This window comes from Pongo abelii, chromosome 1 (genome assembly GCF_028885655.2).
Source record: "Pongo abelii isolate AG06213 chromosome 1, NHGRI_mPonAbe1-v2.0_pri, whole genome shotgun sequence".
NCBI classification, from domain to species: domain Eukaryota; kingdom Metazoa; phylum Chordata; class Mammalia; order Primates; family Hominidae; genus Pongo; species Pongo abelii.
Window position 1 is genome coordinate 131,889,036 of NC_071985.2, and position 21,289 is coordinate 131,910,324.

Consider the following 21,289-nt stretch of genomic DNA (forward strand, 5'->3'; position numbering starts at 1 on the left):
ACAATAGCTATGTATATATAAAATATATATATATATATATTTTTTTTTTTGATGGAGTCTTGCTCTGTCGCCCAGGCTGGAGTGCAGTGGTGTGATCTCAGCTTGCTGCAACCTCTGTCTCCCGGGTTCAATTGATTCTCCTGCCTCAGTCTTCTGAGTAGCTGGGATTACAGGCGTGCACCACCAAGCCACGCTAATTTTTTTATTTTTAGTAGAGACGGAGTTTCACCATGTTGGTCAGGCTGGTCTCGAACTCCTGACCTTGTGATCCACCCGCCTTGGCCTCCCAAAGTGCTGGGATTACAGGCATGAGCCACCACGCCTGGCCTGCAGTAGCTGTATTTTTGTTAATATGATAGTTCGGAAAGCCTGATAGGCTTTTGAGGCATACAGAAATAAACATATGCCATCACCTGAGATTTTTAAGCATCCAAGATGCTTTAGTTTACTTTTCTTAGAGGAAACAGTGAAAAGAATATGTGGTTTAAAAATGGTCATAAAAAGGACACTAAATAACCTGATTAAGCTAGAGTATAGACCAAATTGCCACTTACTTTGAATTGTTTTTACCAAAGGTATCACTTTGAATAAAGATAACTTTCATTTAGACATCTATCTTTATGTGTTCCTGCCATCATTTCAGTGAGATCAGGGAAAGTTGAATTAGAACAATGAAAAAGCTTAAGAAATGAACAATCATCATGCTTTTGTATATGCTTAAAGTGAGTACATGTAAAAAACATCAAACAGAATGTAGACTGTGGTACTTGAGTATACCTGGGAGAGTAATTGCATTAATAACATATTATGTAGTTTCACGGCTAAGAACAGTGGCATCTAGTTTTCTGCCTATAGGGGAAGGAAGATCTATGAACCTCCACGGTATATGAGTGTAAACCAGGCAGCCCAGCAGCTTCTGGAGATTGTTCAAAATCAAAGAATACGAGGAGAAGAACCAGGTACTCAAGACCCTAGAAGGGCTCTCATATTATTCCTCTGTTACTACATTTAGATGTGTATATGACTTAATATCTCATACCACTATGGAAGCAAGAGTAAGTATTTTTGTATTGTACTATTTCTTGTCATTTTTGTCCAACTTTAACTTAAATCCCATAGGCTTCAAGTTGTAGTGAAAGAAAAAAAATTGGCATTCTTTTATAGTATAATTAACACCATTCCAGAAAGTGAGGATTTTTCACAAATTAAACATAAGTCACATTTGATATAAATATATTAGTATATAAATATTTTTGTAAAACATCTATCATCCCTAATCAATGGTGAGATCTATCCTGCACAAATATACTTATCCTTCTTTTATTCTCCCTCCTTTCATTCTTAACATTGAGACTAGGAATAGTTTTCTTCAGGGTAAATATAAGAGAAAATTTGTTCTTATAGTCCTAATATGTAGACACAGTGTGTGGTATATAATAGAAATGTTTATTGTCAATAAATCTTTATGGGAGGTTCTTTTTTTTTTTTTTTTTTTGAGACAGGGTCTCACTTTGTCACGCAGGCTGGAGTGCAGAGGCGCTATCTCAGCTCATTGCAGCCTCCACCTCCTGGGCTCAAGTGATCCTCCCACCTTAGCTGGACTACAAGTGCATGCCACCAGGCCCAGCTAATTTCTTTGTGTGTTTTTGGTAGAGACAGAGTTTCACCATGTTGCCCAGGCTTTTCTCAAATTCCTTGGCTCAAGCAATCCTCCCACCTCGGCCTCCCGAAGCCTCCCAAAGTGTTGGGATTACAGGTGTGAACCACCACGCCTTGCCCACTGTGAGACTTTTTTTTTTCTTTTTGAGATGGGGTCTTGCTTTGTTGCCCAAGTTAGAGTGCAGTGGTGCAATCATGGCTCACTGCAACCTCTGCCTTCCGGGCTCAAGCCACCCTCCCACCGTAGCCACTTGAGTAGCTGGGACTACAGGTGCATGCCACCACACCCAGCTAATTTTTTTGTAGTTTTGGTGGAGATGGGATTTCACCATGTTGCCCAGCTGGTCTCGAACTCCTGAGCTCAAGTGACCCACCCGCCTCAGCCTCCCAAAATGCTGGGATTACAGGTGTGAATCACCGCACCCGGTCAAGAGATTCTTGAGTGATTGTTGCTTATTTTATTCTCATTAGTAGGCCATGTTAAAGTTGTGAAACAAATAGTCTGCAAGGATGTTCTATATCCATAACTTTGTACAGAAGTTTCTTGCATTTCTGTTTGTCCTTGGATAAACCATTTGCCCCCTTTTGATCATTGTTCAATCAAGACCCCTTTCCCAACTAAACAATACAACCATTAAAGGGTCAGCTCTTTAGCTGTAGCACCAGAGTGAATAATACTAAAGCTCATTAAGGCTGGCTGTTTTTAACTTAAAAACATAAATAGTGCCAAATGCTCATTATTTATTAAGGAATCTATAGTCTACTAGTCTCATATCTACTATCTTAGCTCTCATTACCATGATTTAAAAGAGAGAGTATTACATTTTAAAAAATGAGAAAACTGAAGTTTATCACATAGCTAATTGGATGGCAAGGCAGAAACTCAAATCTGTGAATTTATTTCATAATCTCATGGTTTCTTCAGTATATCTAGGTCAATATGAACCTTAAGCAAGTTATTAAAAACATAAGTGTATAGTAAACATTGTTTACTCAGAACTTATTTAAAAACAAATGCCGTGCAATTGTAGAGTGTAAGTATAGCTTGTCAAGTCCTAAAAGTTTAGTGTAAGCCTTTGTAATTCTGAAAGGGTAAAGTTTGGAAGTACTCTTTTATATTAGGTAATACAAATGATTTAGAAAATCCCTTGGATGAATTAATGGATAACTGGTCCATAAGTGGCAAAAGAGATTTAAGATATTTGGGGCTTCTTGAAATGTACTTGTGGTACTAATGTTTGACTGTTGGACGGATGATGCATTTGCTGAATTGAATAGCAGTATCTTTTTTTTTTTAATAGCAATTACCGAGGAGACACTTTGCGTTGGCTTAGCCAGGGTTGGAGCCGACGACCAGAAAATTGCAGCAGGCACTTTACAGCAAATGTGTACTGTGGACTTGGGAGAACCATTGCATTCCTTGATCATCACAGGAGGCAGCATACATCCAATGGAGATGGAGATGCTAAGTCTGTTTTCCATACCAGAAAATAGCTCAGAATCTCAAAGCATCAATGGACTTTGAACATAGATATTTACTATTGTCTGATGTAAATTTCAGCCATATATAGATTGATATGGTTTGGCTGTATCCCCACCCAAGTCTCATCTTGAATTTTAATCCTCATAATTCCCAGGTGTTGTGGTAGGTAATTGAATCATGGGGGCAGTTTTCCTCATGCTATTCTCATGATAGTGAGCTTTCATGAGATCTGATGGTTTTATAAGCGCCTGGCATTTCCCCTACTGGCTCTCATTCTCACTCTTGCCGCGCTGTAAAGAAGTGCCTTCCACCATGATTGTTAAGTTTCCTGAGGCCTTCCCAGCCGTGTGGAACTGTGAGTCGAAAATTAAACCTCTTTTATAATTACCCAGTCTCGGGTATTTCTTCATAGCAGTGTGAGGATGGACTAATACATGGATGCATGCATGTTTGTGTAACAGACAGGTCTTTTGGCTTATCTAGTAAGTATAAAACAAGTGACCAAAAACAAGTTGACTCAACAATGCTTGGTTTCTTGTGGCAGTGAGTTTTTTCCCTATGATATCATCAGTTGTTGCTGCTGTTTTGGCAACTTTTCAGGATGTACGCACATAAAGCAGACCAGGCTGGAAAGCTTGTGGATAGACATCCACTGACAGAATCATTTAAGAGCAGTTTTTATTTATGAAACCAATTTATACAGGTGGTTGTTAACAGAATATAATTTAGAGGTAACTGGAATTTGAATCACTTGAATCTCAGTTTTAAAGGGTAAAAAATGTTATGAGTGCCAAGAAAAGCAAATAAAAGATTAGTAAACGTTCACAAAATATGTTTATAATTTTCTTCTTTTTAAAAAAGTTAGCTGTCCCTACTGCATGAGGAGTTGTCCTGACAGCAGCTGGTATTAGTGTATATAAACAAAAGTAGAAAGATTACATTTCCATCCAGCAGTCTGACTTAAAGCTCAGCTGAGCACACGCCACAAAATGACATTCTTCTGAATTCACTGTCTTGGTTAGCTGACATCCTAATTATGTGGCTCATATTCTGCTGTATTTTGGAGGTTATAAAATTGTTTAATTATAAATGTTCAGCCAGCCTTGTACAGTTGCTGTTTGGTTTTAAATCGCATCTTTCACATCCAAGCAGACAAATGGAAAACTTGCTGACTACAAAATAAAATTTTTAAAAATATAAGTTTTAAGGCAACAATGGATTAGTCAAGATATGCCATATCACTTAATTCAGTTAATATGCCATTGTATATGTGCGAGTAGTCACACTCTTCTTACTAGTTTTAAATAACACTCCATTTAGTATATTTCATGACCAAAGAGTTTCAGTTCTGAATAGAAATAGGTTTCTTACATGCTAGTTCAGTTGGTTCAACTCTAAGTATTTCCATGGCCTAACCAATTTTTCTGAGCTCTTTACTTAGTAAATTCATTGGAATTTGAATAAAGATTTCCCTACTCCCTGGGATCATCAATTAGCTAAAGATTATTTGACTTATTTTACTTCATTTGAGATAAAAGATATTTATATATGTAAACGAAACATCTTTTTTCTTTATTTTTATTTTTGTTTTTTTTTGAGACAGACAGAGTCTCACTCTGTGGCCCAGGCTAGAGTGCAGTGGTGCAATCTTGGCTCACTGCAACCTCTGCCTCCCAGGTTCAAGTGATTGATTATCTTGCCTCAGCCTCCCGAGTAGCTGGGATTACAGTCATGTGGCGGCACCACACCTGGCTATTTTTGTGTGTGTGTGTGTGTATTTTTAGTAGAGATGGGGTTTCGCCATGTTGGCCAGGCTGGTCTTGAACTCCTGACCTCAAGTGATCCGCCCACCTTGGCCTCCCAAAGTGCTGGGATTACAGGCATGAGCCACTATGCCTGGCCTCATTTTCAATCTGTTAGACACAGAAGGGGAGAGAGCCAAGTACATTTAAATACCAGTTGTATATTATTTTCTTCTCATATGTTAAACTAAACATTTAAGAACTATATAATGAAGGACTTCTGGTTTTGGTAATGGTGTAATAGCTTGTAATGTACAAACCCTCCCAATTATAAACTGTGGACAAAATATAATAAACAATGGTCTAAAAACTCTAGGGAGTCACTGAAACCAGCTGTGAACGTATGGTTTTTCCCCTTCAGTCATTCCCAGACTGTGTGGTAAGGCGTGGCTAGAACTCAAGAGAAAGTTGCAATCTTACTGGCTTGAGGTGTTAGGATGGAATTAAAGGCTGCTAGAAGAACTGAAAATTAAAGCAGCAGATCCTAGAAATGAAGGTGTCAGAAATGGAGGAGGCTTCCTGTCTGCATATGATCTCTCCTTAAATCCTTAGCTAACTCTCGAACCGTGCATGCCCCGGGAAGACTCCAAGGACTTTGGTGGAAAGCCACAGTTGGAAGGCTCAAGAAGCTGAACAGAGATGGCTGTTTTCTGTTGCAATAGAAGACAGAGTTTCAAGTTTGAATTCTGACAAGTTAGAAGGGCTTGATAGAACCTTGAGCTTCCCAAACCCCAGAATGGCCATGTATTAGTAAAGGCTGTGCACAAGACTAAAGATTTATGCTAAAACTAAGGATGAAACCTTTAGCATAATATAAAATCAAGGTGATTAGCCAATAATTTAAATGAGATCAAAGCTTAGCACTCTTAAGAGTATAATAAAATGAATCTGTATAATACATAAACAATGACTGGAATACAATAAAATGCTATAGGGTATCCAAAGAAATAAGGAAATACAGTTTATAGCTTATGGTTTAAAAAAAAAAAGAGCAGACAACAGAAAAAAAAATCCGAACATAAACTAGATGATAGTGGAATTGGCAGACAAGGATTTTTAAAGCAGTTTTTAGAACTATGTTCATGGACAAAAGGGTAGGGTGGTTGTAATGAATGAATATAGATATATATTCTCACCCAAAATGTGGTAACATAAAAAAAAATGGTTGGGTTTAACCGTGGCATACAGATGACACATGAAAGAAATTGTCCAATCTGAGGAAAAGAGAAGAAAAGATTAGAAGGAAAACAACAAAAGCCTCAATGCCATTTGGGAAAATATCAAGCAATTTAACATATGTAACTGGATTTCCAGAAGAATAGAAGGAAAATAGGGCAGAAGAAAATATAGATAACTTACAGGCCAGAATAACCCCAAATTTGGTAAAGCTATCAACTCAGATCCAATAAACTGAGTGAACCCCAAGTGGAATAAATAAAATCATACCTAACATAACAGGTAAAACTGACGAAAACCAAGGATAAAAGAAAAAAGCTGCCAAGGGTGGTAGTAGGGAACCTACCAAATTTTTATTTGAAATTAAACTTAACCAGGTTCCTCTGTCTGCTAAATCTGGCAATTCTGTTCTGTATGTAACTTAACCGCAATTTAAATGAAATTATAAAATGAACACTGCACTACTCAGCAGGGAAAGGATGAACAATAGTGTTTTCAGTCTGTTCTCTGAAATCCCAGTGTTAATTAAAATAGAAATACCTGAAGGCTGCATACATTTGTTTGATTATTTAATAGTGTTTAGCTCTTTAATACTATAAAGTTCTTTAAAATTATCATGTAGTGAAACACCATTCCATAATCTAGATACAGAACAGTTTCATCACCCACAAGATCTCCCACTGTCCCTTTATAGTCATCCCTCTAGTTCATTCCTCTTTATTGCTAAGTAGTATTCTCTCATATGAATAGACTACAGTTTATCCATTCACTATTTGAGAGATAATTGGTTTGTTTCCACTTTTTAGCGATTATGTATAAAGTTCTTAAAACATTAACATAACAGGTTTTTGCCTGATATTTTATCCGGAGGGATTGCTGGATCACATGGTTAAGTGTGCACCTAAGTTTATAAGAAACTGCCAAAATGATTTCCAAAGTGCCTGTACATTTTGCGTTCTCACCAGCATTGTATGGGTTCCCTTTGCTCTGTATCTTTGCCACCACTTCACGTTGGCAGTATTTTGAACTATTCTGATAGGTGTGTAGTGGTGTCTTTTTTTTTTTTTAGACAGAGTTTTGCTTTTGTTGCCCAGGCAGGAGTGCAATGGCATGATCTCAGCTCACCACAACCTCTGCCTCCTGGGTTCAAGCTATTCTCATGCCTCAGCCTCCCAAGTAGCTGGGATTACAGGCATGTGCCACCACGCCCAGCCAATTTTATATTTTTAGTAGAGGCGGGGTTTCTCCGTGTTGGTCAGGCTGGTCCCGAACCCCCGACCTCAGGTGATCCGCCTGCCTTGGCCTCCCAAAGTGCTGGGATTATAGGCGTGAGCCACCATGCCCGGCTGCAGTGGTGTCTTTGTTGTGGTTTTAATTTGTATTTCCCAGTGTCTAATGATGTGGATCATCTTTTCATGTGCTTATTCACCATTCTTATATCTGATTTGATGAAGCATCTGTTCATGTCTTTTGCCTACTTTTAAATTGGATTGTTTCCATATGGTTAAATTTTGAGCATTTATTACATATTCTGGATAAAAGCTTTTGTAAGATATATGACTTGCAAATATTTTCTCTCCATTTGTAGCTTGTCCTTTCATTCCCTTAACCATTTTTGATAAAGCAAACGTTTTAAATTTTGATTAAATCCAGTTTATGTTTCTTACATGGATTATGCTTCTGTTGCCATGTCTAAGATCCCATCACCAAATTCAACAGACAATATTTCTATGAAGTGTGAGTTTTAGATCTACACTCATTTTTTTTTGCATCTAAATGTTTAGTTATAACATCTTGATAAGAAGACTGTTCTTCCATTGAATTGTTTCTGCACCACTGTAAAAATCATTCAGCCCTATTTATGTAGGTCTCTTTCTGAACTCTTGCTGTTCTATTGATTTGTGCGTCTCTCCCTTCTATGATACTATGCTGTCTTAATTACTTTAGCTTTATGGCAAATCTTAAAAACAGGTGGTGTGGTTCCTTTAACATTCTTTTTTCAAAGTTGTTTTAGCTATTCTAGTTCCTTTGCCTTTCCATATAAATGTTAGAATGAGCTTGTTGACATATACAAAAGAGCTTGTGAGATTTGGATTGGAATTGTTTGAGACGGTGTGGATATTTTGGGGTTTATTCTGTTTTGGGTTTGCCCAGCTTCTTGACTCTAGGTGTGCATCACCAAACTTGGGAAGTTTACAGCCATTATTTCTTTAGATCTTCCTTCAGCACTATATACTTTATCCTCTCCTTGAGAAATTCTGATAAATACAAATGTTAGACATTTCTTACTGTCCAACAGGTTCCCGAGCTCTGTTCATTGTTGTTTTCTTTCAGTCTGTTTTCTCTGTTGCCTAGAGCTGATAATTTTTATCCATCTATGAATTCATTCACTCCTTTCTCTGTCTTCTCCATTCTGCTGTTGAGTCCATTCTGTATGTTTTTAAAATTTTGGTTACTGTTCTAAAATTTCCATTTGGTTCTTTTTATATCTTCTGTTTTTTATTTTAACATTTGTTTCAAGATTATTTATGATTTCTTTGTCATGTATTTTTCTGTAGGTGTTTGAGCATTTCATATAGCATTTTTGTATTGCTTGTTTGAGCATTTTAAATATCTGCTTTAAGGTCTTTGTTAGATAATTCTAAGATTGATATCTCAGTTTTACCATCTATTGATTTTCTGTAAGTTGAAATTTTTTGCAGCACTTTATCAAATAATTTTGGATTATAGCTTGGACATTTTGAATATTATGTTGTAAGTTGCTGGGTCTTGTTTAGATTTAATGGAGAATATCAATCTTTTTGTTTCAGCAGGCAACCAACCTGTTAGCTTCAGGATGCAATTATCAGATTGCTCTTTACAGGCTACAGTTCCAGTGCAAGTTCGGTTTTCAAAGACTGCAATTCTCTTTGGATCTATCTCAAGTTTGTGGCATGCAATTTGGGACTTATGAAGTAGTCTGTTGGATAGTTTAGTTCTCAAGATTCTCAAGGCTAAATAGAATCAGATCCAAGCATTAGTGATTTGAGGATGATCCTTGGGGTTCATAAACAACTTTATGAGATTGTTTTCCTGGTTTCCTCCCACTCCATAATCTCTCCACTACTTCCTGGTTCCCTGGGCTCCCTTTCTTGGTTGATCCTCTGGCCAGAAACTTGGGCATCTAGTTACTCTACTCTGCTACTATTTCATACTTTCATGGCTGGGCCTGCATTCTGCTCCATGTGGAGGGCGTACAGACAGAAAAAAGCAAGTACCCTTTTAAAACCATAACTCTACCAAACAGAAATATTCCCCTCCGTCAAAGTTTTAGTTCCTATGGGCTTACATAGCTGTTGGCCACCACCACAGGATTGCCTGGCGGAAGCTTTTGGAAGCCAGTGTGAAGTCTTCCCTCCAACTAATGTAACTACAAATGTAGTAACTTTGCCTTCTTCTGAAGTCTGTAGAAACCAATATGACCTGTGTACAAATTATTGCTCATGGGGAAAGTAGTATGATGCACGTACAGGACAATAAACCCTGTAAAGCTGAACATTATGATCTAACTTACTGTCTAGGGTGGAAGACAGCAACGGCTAATCAGATGGACCTTATTTTATTTGTAATTTTACAAGTCACAATGACATACTCAAAAGTCTAACCCAAATGGCCAAGCCAAGCCTTAATTGCTATCAAAGTGCTCCTGCTTATATGTGAATCTGAATATCTTGTTTACTTAAAAAATACCACATTTAAACAATGACATTTGGTGGCTACATTCAGGAAATAATTTTTATAATGTCTTTGTATTATTTTGCTTTATTCTTTAGTTTTAGCAGTTGCTCTTTCACAAAGAGTACTATTCACTTTAACAATTCATACAGAATCACTTTTCAAAGAGGAGTTAAAGTTTACATGAAAAAGCAAAATTCATCCATTTTTTCAATAAATTGATTGCCTTGCCTACACTGTGCCAGACTATGCATTTCTTCCTGTCAACATTAGCAGATAAATTTGAATTGTGAATTTAAATGTTGGTAGCATGTGCTAAGCCTGAATTTCATGGTAGTTTTTTTTTTTTTTTTTTTTTTTTTTTTGCCTCAAAGTAGAACTGGATGACCTGATAATGTTTTAATGAACTAGAATCCCATTAAAATGCTGTTTCTTTTTTTTGGAAAGAATGAAAAAAAGTAGTAAATTGCTGTCATTCTGTCTACATCTATTGAACCTGTTGCTCCTCCTTGTCTCTGCTGTTTTTTTGCTCTAGACTAATGAAAAGTTTGGTGCCATATCAAGGGTTTGATTTAATAAGGAGGGAAAGAAATGCATTTAAGTTTCGAAAGTTGTTCAGAAGAGGTTATACTTGATAAGCATTAGGGAGCCACTCAAGATTCCTGAGCTAGAGGACTGCAAGTGGAAACTGGGAAAGCAAGACCAGTGTAACATGGGGTGGCTTCTGCGGTTAGGAAAGCCAAAACTCTACATAAGATTGGCCGGTGCAGTATTGTACCAAACAACTTCCTAACCCAGTGTGTAAACAGAAGAGGCTGCTCCGTAGGAGTGTTGACAGGCCACTGTAGAATTAGGCCAGAGGCTAATTACAGAGAAGACAGGATAGGTAGGGAGTCTCAATCTAGCAGGTATGCAGAGGGGCCAGCTCCCGGCATTCAGGAAGCCAGGACAGGACAAATGCTTCAAAAGCGCCTGGACAAAAGTTGGATTCAACAAAAATTCCTTGTTCTCCCTGCCAAAGCCAAAATTGTTTGGGTGGGGGCTGAAATGGAGGTGGCTAGAGTTGGGCAAGGAAAGTGATTCTGCTTGCAGTCATCAGTGAAATCCTGGAATAGGGCAGTGGGAATGGAAAAGAATGTAAAAGATTTCAAAGGAAGAAAGACATTTTATGATAAGGCATTCAGGAAACGGAGGTGATAAAGGCATTGCTTAGTTTTGTAAGAATTCTATGAAGAATTCCGACAAATTGGTAGTTGAGAATTGAATGCGAAAGATTTGTTTTCTTCAATTTTGAATTTGATATGTTGGTAGTTCTGCCATGAATGTGACAAGAAGCCACTGATGGCCTTGAAGCAACTTCTACAAAATAGGGAGGAGTGAAGCTATACTACTAGGAGCTATGGAAATGGTTAGAAAGGAGGTAGAAGCAGCAAATGTAGACCACATACAAGGAATCTGACAGCAGACATGCTGAGGATAAAGCCTTGAAGTATGGCAGAGATTGATAGTAAAGAAGCTGCTTTGATAAGAATACCTTTGAGAAGGAAGGTGACATGAGTGGTGCCTGGGATATTGTGGAAGAAGTTATTTTAAAAAAGAATTGCTTCTAATCAGAGGGAAAAACTTGGAAGGATAATGGAGGCTCACATCAGATGTTTTGGTCTTCACGTCATATAAGACGAAGTCATCCATAGAAACTGAGATGAGAGAACAATTTGGGGGTGATGGAAATATCTGGAAGTAAATACTTCGAGACATGTTTATGAGGTCAGAGGCTAAGAGCCACAATGAGGCTGTTCACAATGTAAAGATACTTCCAACCTCCTAGCATCTCTTCTCTCCTAGTAAGTTCTGCCGTTCCTTGGCTCTGAGAATCATTCTTTGCCTTTCATTCCTTAAGTCCTCTAGAATCTATTCCAATACCTGTAAGATTCACAGTTTTTGTTTCAGTTCGTCAAACTGATAGACACAATTTAGGTAGAGATTTTTAAACAGAAATTTTATTGAAAGAATTTTGATACAGTTCATGATTCTTTTTAAATACATATGAAGTTTAACAAAATATATACATGAATGTGTTCAAGTAGAAAATGTGAAATATACATTATAGATTTGTTGTATTGCACTTGGGCAAATCAAAATTGCTCACTTCAGCATATTCAAACCAAATCACAACATAGTCTTTGAAAGTTGACATTATAACTTAGCCTTGTACTCAAACATTTTAAGAAATGTTTTGATGCCTTAATCTTCACCAAAGGAATCAAACCCAAATACTAACTTGGCCATATGTTTAAATACCACTAAAGACAGGGAGGTAAAGTGTTGTAGGGGTGTTTAAAATATATTAAGAAGGGATTTGGCAATTTTCCATTCACAGTATTTCCAATATAAAAGACTATCTTGTTTATCAAACTCACAAAAGTTGGGGGAAAATATCACTTGGGAAAAAATTTCACTGAATTGCTATTAAAGGAAGCAATGAAGTTACTTGACAAACTATTGACAGGATGTCTAGTTCAAAATAGAATCTTCATTGAGGCTAACTGTAGCACAGTATGTGATACATAAACAAAATTCAAATATTAAAATTCTAAATAAAAAAATTTTCCCCACTAGTATAAAGTAGAAGTTCTATAGTGGAAATAACAATGAAAACAGATGAAAAATCAGTGAAGAAATAGAGGGAGGTACTACTAAAATTTTGTGTTTGAGAGGAAAAAGAGAAAGGTAAAAAATAATTCTGGGAATATTTAAATCAGTAATTGAATACATGTAGTGATGTCTTTAAAGCACCTTCAAGAAAGACCTCTTTCGTTTTGGATGACAATACATTAGGACAAATGAAATATGTGAATATGGCAATTTTCCATAAAAACAAAGGAGACTATGGAGACTGTCTGGTTCCTGATTTGGCCATACAAAATATAGAAAATTCAAGTGACCCAGGTTCCACAGTCCCGATTCTGTCAAATTCCAATCCAACAATTTGTAAAATGGATAACATCTGTATACTTCCACTGTATATGAAAAAGAATGAGCAGCTCACAGGGCTACTTAAAAAAAAATGGCCAAGGTGAATATATAGTCATTTATTCGTGCAAAAATGCCAAAGAAATGCTGAGATGTCTTCTGTAAAAAACAGTAAATTACTGGTTTTACCTATCCCTAACCCTTACTTTTGACACAACTATCTAAAATGTTCACTAGTTAACCAAACGTTTACTTAGCATGTGAATCCATGCTAAGTTTGAGGATAAAAGGATGCAGAAGAGAAAGATATTCTTTATTACAAGCTTTCCAACATCATGATCAAAATTACAAATAATTTTCAAGGCTGTTGTAAGAAGTCAACATTAAATGTTAAGTTTAAGCATAGATTACTACTATTTATGAAACAGATTTCTTCCTTTTGAAAGGTGTGTATAAAATGTAATGTAAATCAAATCTACTTATCCTTCTCCTGCAGTGCAAAATTACTTGTACTTTTGGGGAAGATAATTCCCTAATAAACTAAATTAAGGTCTCTTGGGTAGAAATTCAGTTTCTTTCTTCATACAGCCACAGAGGGTACTATCTTTTCATTCAGTCCCTTAAGCAGCTTACTCTTCAATGCCAACAAAACTGTATTTTATAAATAGTCTTAAAAGTGCTTAAAGGAGTTCTGGTTCCTCTTTTTAGCCTGCACAGTTTAAGATCAATGGTAAAGGTAGGAAATAAGCATAAGGGCACTGGAAAAAGGAATGAGTCTAAATAATGTATAATGACTGTTCCCCCATACCAATTTTGTCATGGTGATTGTTCACTAATTTTATAGGAGTGTATTGAGATCTGCTACAACTTCTTGGATCTTTGAAGCACTGCTGAATTACATACACAAAGCAGAGCAGATGTCAGCACCTGATTAATCAGTGCTCTACTACTGGCTAGATTCCCCAGGCAAGTCACTTAAATTATCTCCAAACAGCTTCCTCACCTGTAAAATAAGGATAAAAATTCCTTCCTCACAGAGATGTTATGAGAATTAGAGGAGATTTGAAAATGCTCCGTCAATCATAAAATCATGCAAAATTATTCCTTTGTAGAAATTTGAAGATTAAATGTAATAACATGAAGGCCACACTAACCGCCTGGCACATAAATACTTAATAAAAGTTATTCCCCATTCTCGCTTTCTGTGTAATTTGCAGTTAGGAAATATAAACCAAAGACACCCTTGTCAGACTCACATCCATTTGGCTTTAACTAGAACTGTCCTTCTCTGCTCCTTTTCTCTTTTTTTTTTGGATACATAATCTTTCACTGTATTTGAGGCTATCTTGAGTCTCTGGTTGAGATCTGGGTCACTAAGGCTTCTGGGGGATCATGTCTTCAACAAGCCTTCCAATGAATGTCCAAAGAAAAACATATAATTTCCTTTTATTTTTTTTTTAACCAAAGTTCTTATGAATTGGAAAATAATTTGTTTCAAAGATGGTGATGAAAGGAAAAAAAAAGTTTAACTTTCCAAAGGTAATGCTTTCATGAAGAGTTAGAAATAGAAGTTTTAGTAATTAGTTTTAGGAATTCTGGTTAAGACTTCAACATTTTACCTTACTTAAAAGATTTGTTTTATGCAACATTTAATGCCCAGTTTTGCATGGCTCTAAAAATCTTTAAAATGCAAAAGCTTTTCCAGTGACTGGAAGCCAACACGACAAGACTGAAATGGTATGACCTGTGAATTAGCCTGGTTTATAAAAAAATACCAGTTCAGAGACCATAAACAAAATAAAGAAACTAAGCAATCCTTAAATTTGATTTAGCCTTGGGCAATTAATAGAAAAATTCATGCATAAAAGGATCCATTTTACAGACATCGTTTTTTAAAATGTCAGGAACTGGTTTTATAAGAGTAAAAAAGTTAAAATTAATTACATCTTCCATAAAGAATATAATGGAAATAATTATAATACAAAAAATTAGACAATAAAAGTCCATTTATAAAGTGCCTTAATGTACCAAAGAAGGAGGTCAGATGTCCTTTATTTACAAATCATATTTAATCTCATTTACAGAAAGGCAAATATTACACTGGAGAGGCAGCATAATAGAGTATAAAGAACTCTCAACTTTGAGTCAGAAGATCTGAATCTTTTTGGCCTTGCCACTAATTATCTCTGTGACTTTGAGCAAATGAGAGCTTTTCTGGGCTTCGGTTTTCTCATCTGTAAAATGAGAGGTAGAACTAGACTGCTTCTAAAGCCAGTCCTTGCTTAGATGTAAAATTCTGTGTTAAGCAATGTAAATATGGTTCTTAAGTTTTGGCATTACATAACAGGGTTCTACCATATTAATAATCTCTGTAAAAACTGATTATTCCGTAATAGGTAGGTAAAAACATTATAGAACTGTGATCAAATACATTTTGAGTTCATGATTTGGCTGCTGTACAAAGGTGCAAAAAAGTCATAGCATTTTGGTTACTGATATACACGTGTAGGTTTTCAGGAATGCTGACAAATTCCAGATATAAGGGAAATGACAGCACAAGGAACACTGACCTACAGATAAACTAGATACTGTCCTTCACAAAGACGCATGGGGAGTTAGCAAACTGAGGAAGCTGTGGATATGTTAAGCCCTTCATCTTGAGGAATATAATCTATGTTTAAAAAACCAAAGCTAGTGGCTGAGCGCGGTGGCTCATGCCTGCAATCTCAGCACTTTGGGAGGCCGAGGCAGGAGGATGACCTGAGGTCAGGAGTCCAAGACCACCCTGGCCAATGTGGTGAAACCCTGTCTCTGCTAAAAATACAAAAATTAGCCGGGCGTGGTAGCGTGCACCTGTAATCCCAGTTACTCAGGGAGCTGAGACAGGAGAATCACTTGAACCCGGGAGGCGTAGGTTGCAGTGAGCTGAGACTGCACCACTGCACTCCAGCCTGGGTGACAAGAGTGAAATTCCATCTAAAACAAACAAACAAAAAAAACAAAAAAACAAAACCAAAGATAGTATAGCTATATTTCTGTTTGGGAAGGTTTACCAGGCAAGGTAAACTGTCCCTGAGCAATACAAATTTGTTGTTCAGAGAATATTTTGGCTTTTAAAATATTGGCAAAGTTACACTCAGATACGAGTTTTGTTTGTTTGTTTTTTGTAAGAGTTAGCCCAATATCAGGGACATTGTAAATTAATTTTATAACAATAATCAGGTAGTATTTCTCACTGGAATTATCTACTTTAGTAATACACATGTGCCAAGAACACTAATAAGACAAAATATTTCCTAAGAGTGACAAAAAGTTGCTTTTTCTTACTAATTTTTTAGTGCTGCACACATAGGTATACTGGCATTTAATTAAAGCATAAATGTTAATGCCAACTTGCTAAATGATATGAGCTGGCAGTGTCATGTAACAAATGCAAATTCACATCAGTCTAACACTATATAAACATACTCATGCATTTGTGTACTGATAGTACAGTCAAATAAAATGATTCATATTTTGACAAAAACTAAACTTGGAATGGAGGGCTCTGTGAAAGGCAGACTTGGGTCTTCAAATATCTCCATATGTGAAATATCAGTAGTTATACATAATCAGTTTTCAAAGGCACACATCCAAAATCTCCCTTCATCTAGATCTGTCATTTTCTCTATCTAATATGCCAAAACCCACAGAATATCCCAGAGTTCTCTCAGACTTGGTGATGGTTGCAAACTTCTAAATGACTACTTATATTTGTGGAAAAACCAGTACCATTATCAGGACACTTCCTTTTGAACTTTCCCGCTTAAAAGACCTCAACCGTTGTTTTAAGCACATACTACTGCAGTAAATCATAGATTTCGAACCACCTGGCAGTAAGCAAACATGTTTAGAAAATACTACTTTGCCTGCAGAAAAGAGACTATTGATAGAGTTCATGGCAATCTGCAGCAATTTAGAAAAAATGAAGAAAGTGCTCTAGTTCTCCTAATAGAGAGTAGTTTATAGTTGTAGGTCAGAAATAGGGGAAAAGACACTCTAAAACTTAGAATCAACAGGGATTTCTGCCACACCACTAAAAAGTACTTATTATTGATCTACATTCTTAATCATCATTTCCATCCTGCAGGGTTTTTTCTCCCACATTTACAATTTTTTAAGTTAAAAGGGAATATGTATTGTAAAATGAAGTATGAGGGAAAATCAGATCATTTTCTCTTCATAAAACACAGAGAATACTTAAGTAGAGTGCTCAAGCACTTATCTCAAATTGCAATTTTATTTTTCAAATACGAAAGAACCTAGAAAATCAACTTAGCACTTACTTCCTAGATACCTGTGTTAGGAAAAGTTCTGCATCACCACATTTCCTCTGTACCTTTAATAATTCAAACTCAATAAAATGCTGCTTTAGGATTCCTGAAACAATTGTATTTGTGCAAAGCCTAAACAGGAAAACAAAGTGGATGACTTGGCATTTGAAGAATGAAAAAGCCAAACAGCGCTGTCACAACCATTTCTGCCTTCAGTCTCCAATGCCTTTTTCTTTCATTATAAAATCCATAGAAATGGCAAGGAAAGATATAGGAAAGTTTATCACAGATACAGTAGCTTTTACAGAAATTTGGAATTCAGCAGATGTTTTAAGTCAAAATTTTCTGTGTAACAGATGAATTTCCAAAGTTTTGAAAACACAGTCCACAAAGTAATTTAAAATGTGATAATTAAATTTGTTTTAAAAAGCAAATTAACACCTTTTATTTTCTGTAAAGATAAAACAATAAAATATATATCCAAACCTATGCTGGAAGTACACAAAAAGACAATTTGTATACATTACTAGCAATAGTCTTGTTTTGTACAGATTACAGAATATCTATTAAAAAAAAAAATACATAGCCGGGCATGGTGGCTCACACCTGTAATCCCAGCACTTTGGGAAGCTGAGGCGGGCGGATCACGAGGTCAAGAGATCAAGACCATCCTGGCCAACATGGTGAAATCCCATCTCTACTAAAAATGCAAAAATTAGCTAGGCATGGTGGCGCACGCCCGTAGTCCCAGCTACTCAGGAGGCTGAGGCAGGAGAATAGCTTGAACCCGGGAGGCAGAGGTTGCAGGGAGCTGAGATTATGCCACTGCACTCCAGCCTGGTGACAGAGCGAGACTCCGTCTCAAAAAATAAAAAATAAAAATAAAAATAAAACATACATGACTCTTGACGGTACATTTCTATGCTGGCAAATACATTTTTGGATACAAAGGCACTTTGAAAACCCAATATGGTTTGGTTCATAAGTTTGCAAGGTACAAACAATTTAACAAACATGATTATACTGAAGAACGTCAACAATTGTGACATCACGTATAGCACAGATTTCCAATTTCTTTCTTTTTTTAAAAAAAGTAATACTGGTTTTGTGGGAATGAAAGCAGTGATTTCCAGCAGCTTCAGTGAAGACATTCCAGAAGACTGGAGGCCCACAATCTGAAATTCTTACTGGCTGGGATGAGAGGATGGTGGTGTGGGCATTCAACATGAAAACAAACAAACAAACAAACAGAAAACAAAAACAAAAAAAGAAAGACAAAAGGACAAATCAACATCCTAAGCCAAAAACTTCAGAAGTCAAAAAGATTTGGAGGAAAGAGCACAAAAGAAAAGACCAAAAGTCCAGGAGATATCCTCTTAAATCTGATCCCTTAGCTGTGAACTCCCCACAAAGCATAAACGGCTGACTCTACCCAGTCTACTTAGTGCTCTGGAGTTGTAGTGATAATTTCTCTTTTAAAAAGCTGGGTACAATGTTTTGGATCGTACAGTACCAGAAAAATTTGGTCCATAAAAGGTGCGTAATTTCTTTCCCTTCACTACATGGCTGCAAAGTCAATCTGTACGTAGAGCTGTCTCACTCCAGCCTGAGAAGTAAGAAAAAAAAAGTTAGAAAATCTAACAAGCTAATAACACCCTACACATTTCAGGAAAGTAATTCTTTTCTTTTACAAATCTCACTGAAAAGAATTATTTCAGAAACAAATATATTCATAAGCTACAAAAAAGAATCTCCATTTACCACTACAAAAAAAAAAAAAAAAAAAGAGCCATAGCAGTCACACACCCTATCCAGATATCCAGGTGATACTTAGAAAAATGCAGTTCCCCTTCTACAATTACTCTGTTAGAGGACACCATGATGCTTGACTGGTTGGCTCCTACTTGAAATTGATACATCAACCCTGTCTAAATCCTCCTGTGATAAATGATTAGTAAACAATTTAGCAAGTATTACCATCTATTGGAATTATTTTGCACTCCAAGTTCTCGCTTCTGTTTTGGATATGAACTTGCTACTCAAGGATACTGCTCTCTAAATTCTCCCCAATATCTTCTGTATTATCAATTTACTCCCTCTCAACTGGATCACTTCTATTAGCATACAAACACACTGTAGCTGTTTCTATCTTTGAAAAAACCTCATGAGAAACTATCTTTTGGGTACAATGTACACTATTCAGGCGATAGTTGCACTAAAAGCCCAAACTTCACTACTACACAATATATCCTAGTAACAAAACTGCACTTGTACCCCCTAAAGCTATTTTAAACAAACAAAAAAAAACAACAAAAATCTTTACTTAGCCCTACATCCCCTTTTGGGCTCCCCATCTCCGCTCTTCTTTACAGCAAAAAGCCTCAAAAGAGTTATCCATATTTGCTGTCTAAAATCCTTTTTCTCACTTCTCTCTTGAACTCATTTCAACCAATCTTTTGCTTCCCAACACTTCCCCAAAACTGTTTGTCCAAGTCACTTTCACATTGCTCACATTAATATCCAATTCTCAGGCCTCTTCTTCCTACTTCACCTATCAGCAATAATACAGATGGTCACTCCCATATATATATATATATATATATTTTTTTTTTCCCTTTTGGCTTCCAGAGAATATTCACTGGCTGCCTTTTTACTTCACTTATCAGTCTTTCTCAGTCTTCTCTGCTAGTTCTTTATCCTCTCTGAAAACTGAAATCCCCAAAGGCTAAAGAAAAAAATAAAGCTTGGTACAAGAGCTGGTAAATACCTCAGCACTCCCAGTACACTTATCACCTTGTGATGTACTATACAACTTATTCACGGTGTTTATTGTTTATTGTTGACCTCTCACTATAATATAATGTCTCCGAGATAAAGGATTTGGTCTTCTTTTTTACATTGCTGACTCCTAGAACCTCAAGTGGGAGCCAGCACACAGTAAGTGATCAATAAGTATTTGTTGAATTAACTGAAATTCTACGAATTTCCTGCTTTCAACCCAAAATGATCTATTTTTAATTAAAGGAACCAATCAGTCACAATAAGCCCTTTCTTCTCAGTACCACAGAATAAAAGGTAAATTGGAATATTTAATAGGAAAAAACCAGAGTGGGGAAAAAAATCTATTAGCACTACCTTCTTATAGTAATTTCTGGACTCCTCAAAGCACTGTTTTCTAGCTTGGCTTTTTTTCTAGAATTCAGGTAGGAGGGCTCTGTACAATACTGAGTGCTTGAAAGCATTCAGGAACTACTCGAATGGATAAAAGGCTTGCAGGCTCTAGAAGCTTGTCAGCAAAAGAAACGTATTTTAATTTTGCTGGTGCTTCTCCTTTTTTTTTTTTTTTAATAAAAGGCCTTCCTGTGGAAAGTTAAAGCCTCTGTTATTCAAATTTAAGAAAAATATATTTAATAGCATCCTCTCCTCAGTTAAGATGATGTGGCAGGAAAAAAGACAGAATTTAGTATCTGTATGTTCTTGAGTTACAAATTAAAATCAAACTTCATTTTTTCTCATTTTAAAAGTATTGATAAACACCAACCCTACTAATCTCACACAATTGTTACATATTCATCCAATATTTGACAGATATTCAATAAATCCTTACTATATACCAGGCACTTATAAAAGGCTATTACAAACAAATTATTATGATTGATTACAATTATATGATCTGACATTATCCAGATGACACCTGAAATGACTGTACTTAGGAATTCTTTAAAAATTCTTATATATCAAACCATTAGAGGAAACAAATATTCTTCAAATAAATTGTCTTAATTTCTTTTATTTTTCAACAACATTGTTAGTGAAAGCGAAATGGGCAAAACTTGGGCTCTTTTTATTGTCTCTGTCATTTTCCTTACTCCTAGCCCTAAACAGAGAAGATGGTAATAAAAAATGAAGTAGCCCAAGGCAATAAAAAAGAAAGGAAAAACAAAGAGGCTAGGTAAATTATCTTTGCGTAATCATGAGTTAATTACTCAAGCTGATATCCTTCCCCTGAGGGCTTACAGCTTTCCATGAAAGCTCAGTCTAACAAAGAAAAAAAAAGTCATTTTGCTTTATCCATCTGGCCCAATGAGGACAGCTTCAAGTTTTACAGATTCTCATTTTCCTCTTCCAGTTTCCTTTAAAGTAAAGAGAAAAGTAGAAGAATCCTATGG

General features: G+C 36.3%; 2 protein-coding genes across 5 annotated transcripts in view; one reads left to right on the forward strand and one right to left on the reverse strand.

The window, feature by feature from the left end:
- The window catches only part of DPH5 (diphthamide biosynthesis 5), a 35,786-nt gene extending 31,814 nt beyond the window's left edge, over positions 1 to 3,972 (forward strand). The window contains exons 6-7 of the mRNA XM_002810549.6: positions 856 to 959; positions 2,961 to 3,972. Coding sequence (XP_002810595.3) covers positions 856 to 959; positions 2,961 to 3,184 — 328 coding nt within the window. The 3' untranslated portion in view covers positions 3,185 to 3,972. The remainder of the gene's footprint in view (positions 1 to 855; positions 960 to 2,960) is intronic.
- SLC30A7 (solute carrier family 30 member 7) overlaps positions 1 to 21,289 on the reverse strand; it is a 101,530-nt gene that overhangs the window by 2,709 nt on the left and 77,532 nt on the right. The window contains exons 11-12 of one of the 4 annotated variants that reach the window (XM_024246120.3): positions 18,634 to 18,726; positions 11,813 to 18,311 (exon numbers count right to left, since the gene is read on the reverse strand). The exons of 1 other annotated variant lie outside the window; for it this stretch is intronic. In XM_024246120.3, coding sequence (XP_024101888.1) covers positions 18,679 to 18,726 — 48 coding nt within the window. In that variant the 3' untranslated portion in view covers positions 11,813 to 18,311; positions 18,634 to 18,678. 4 annotated transcript variants of the gene reach the window in all.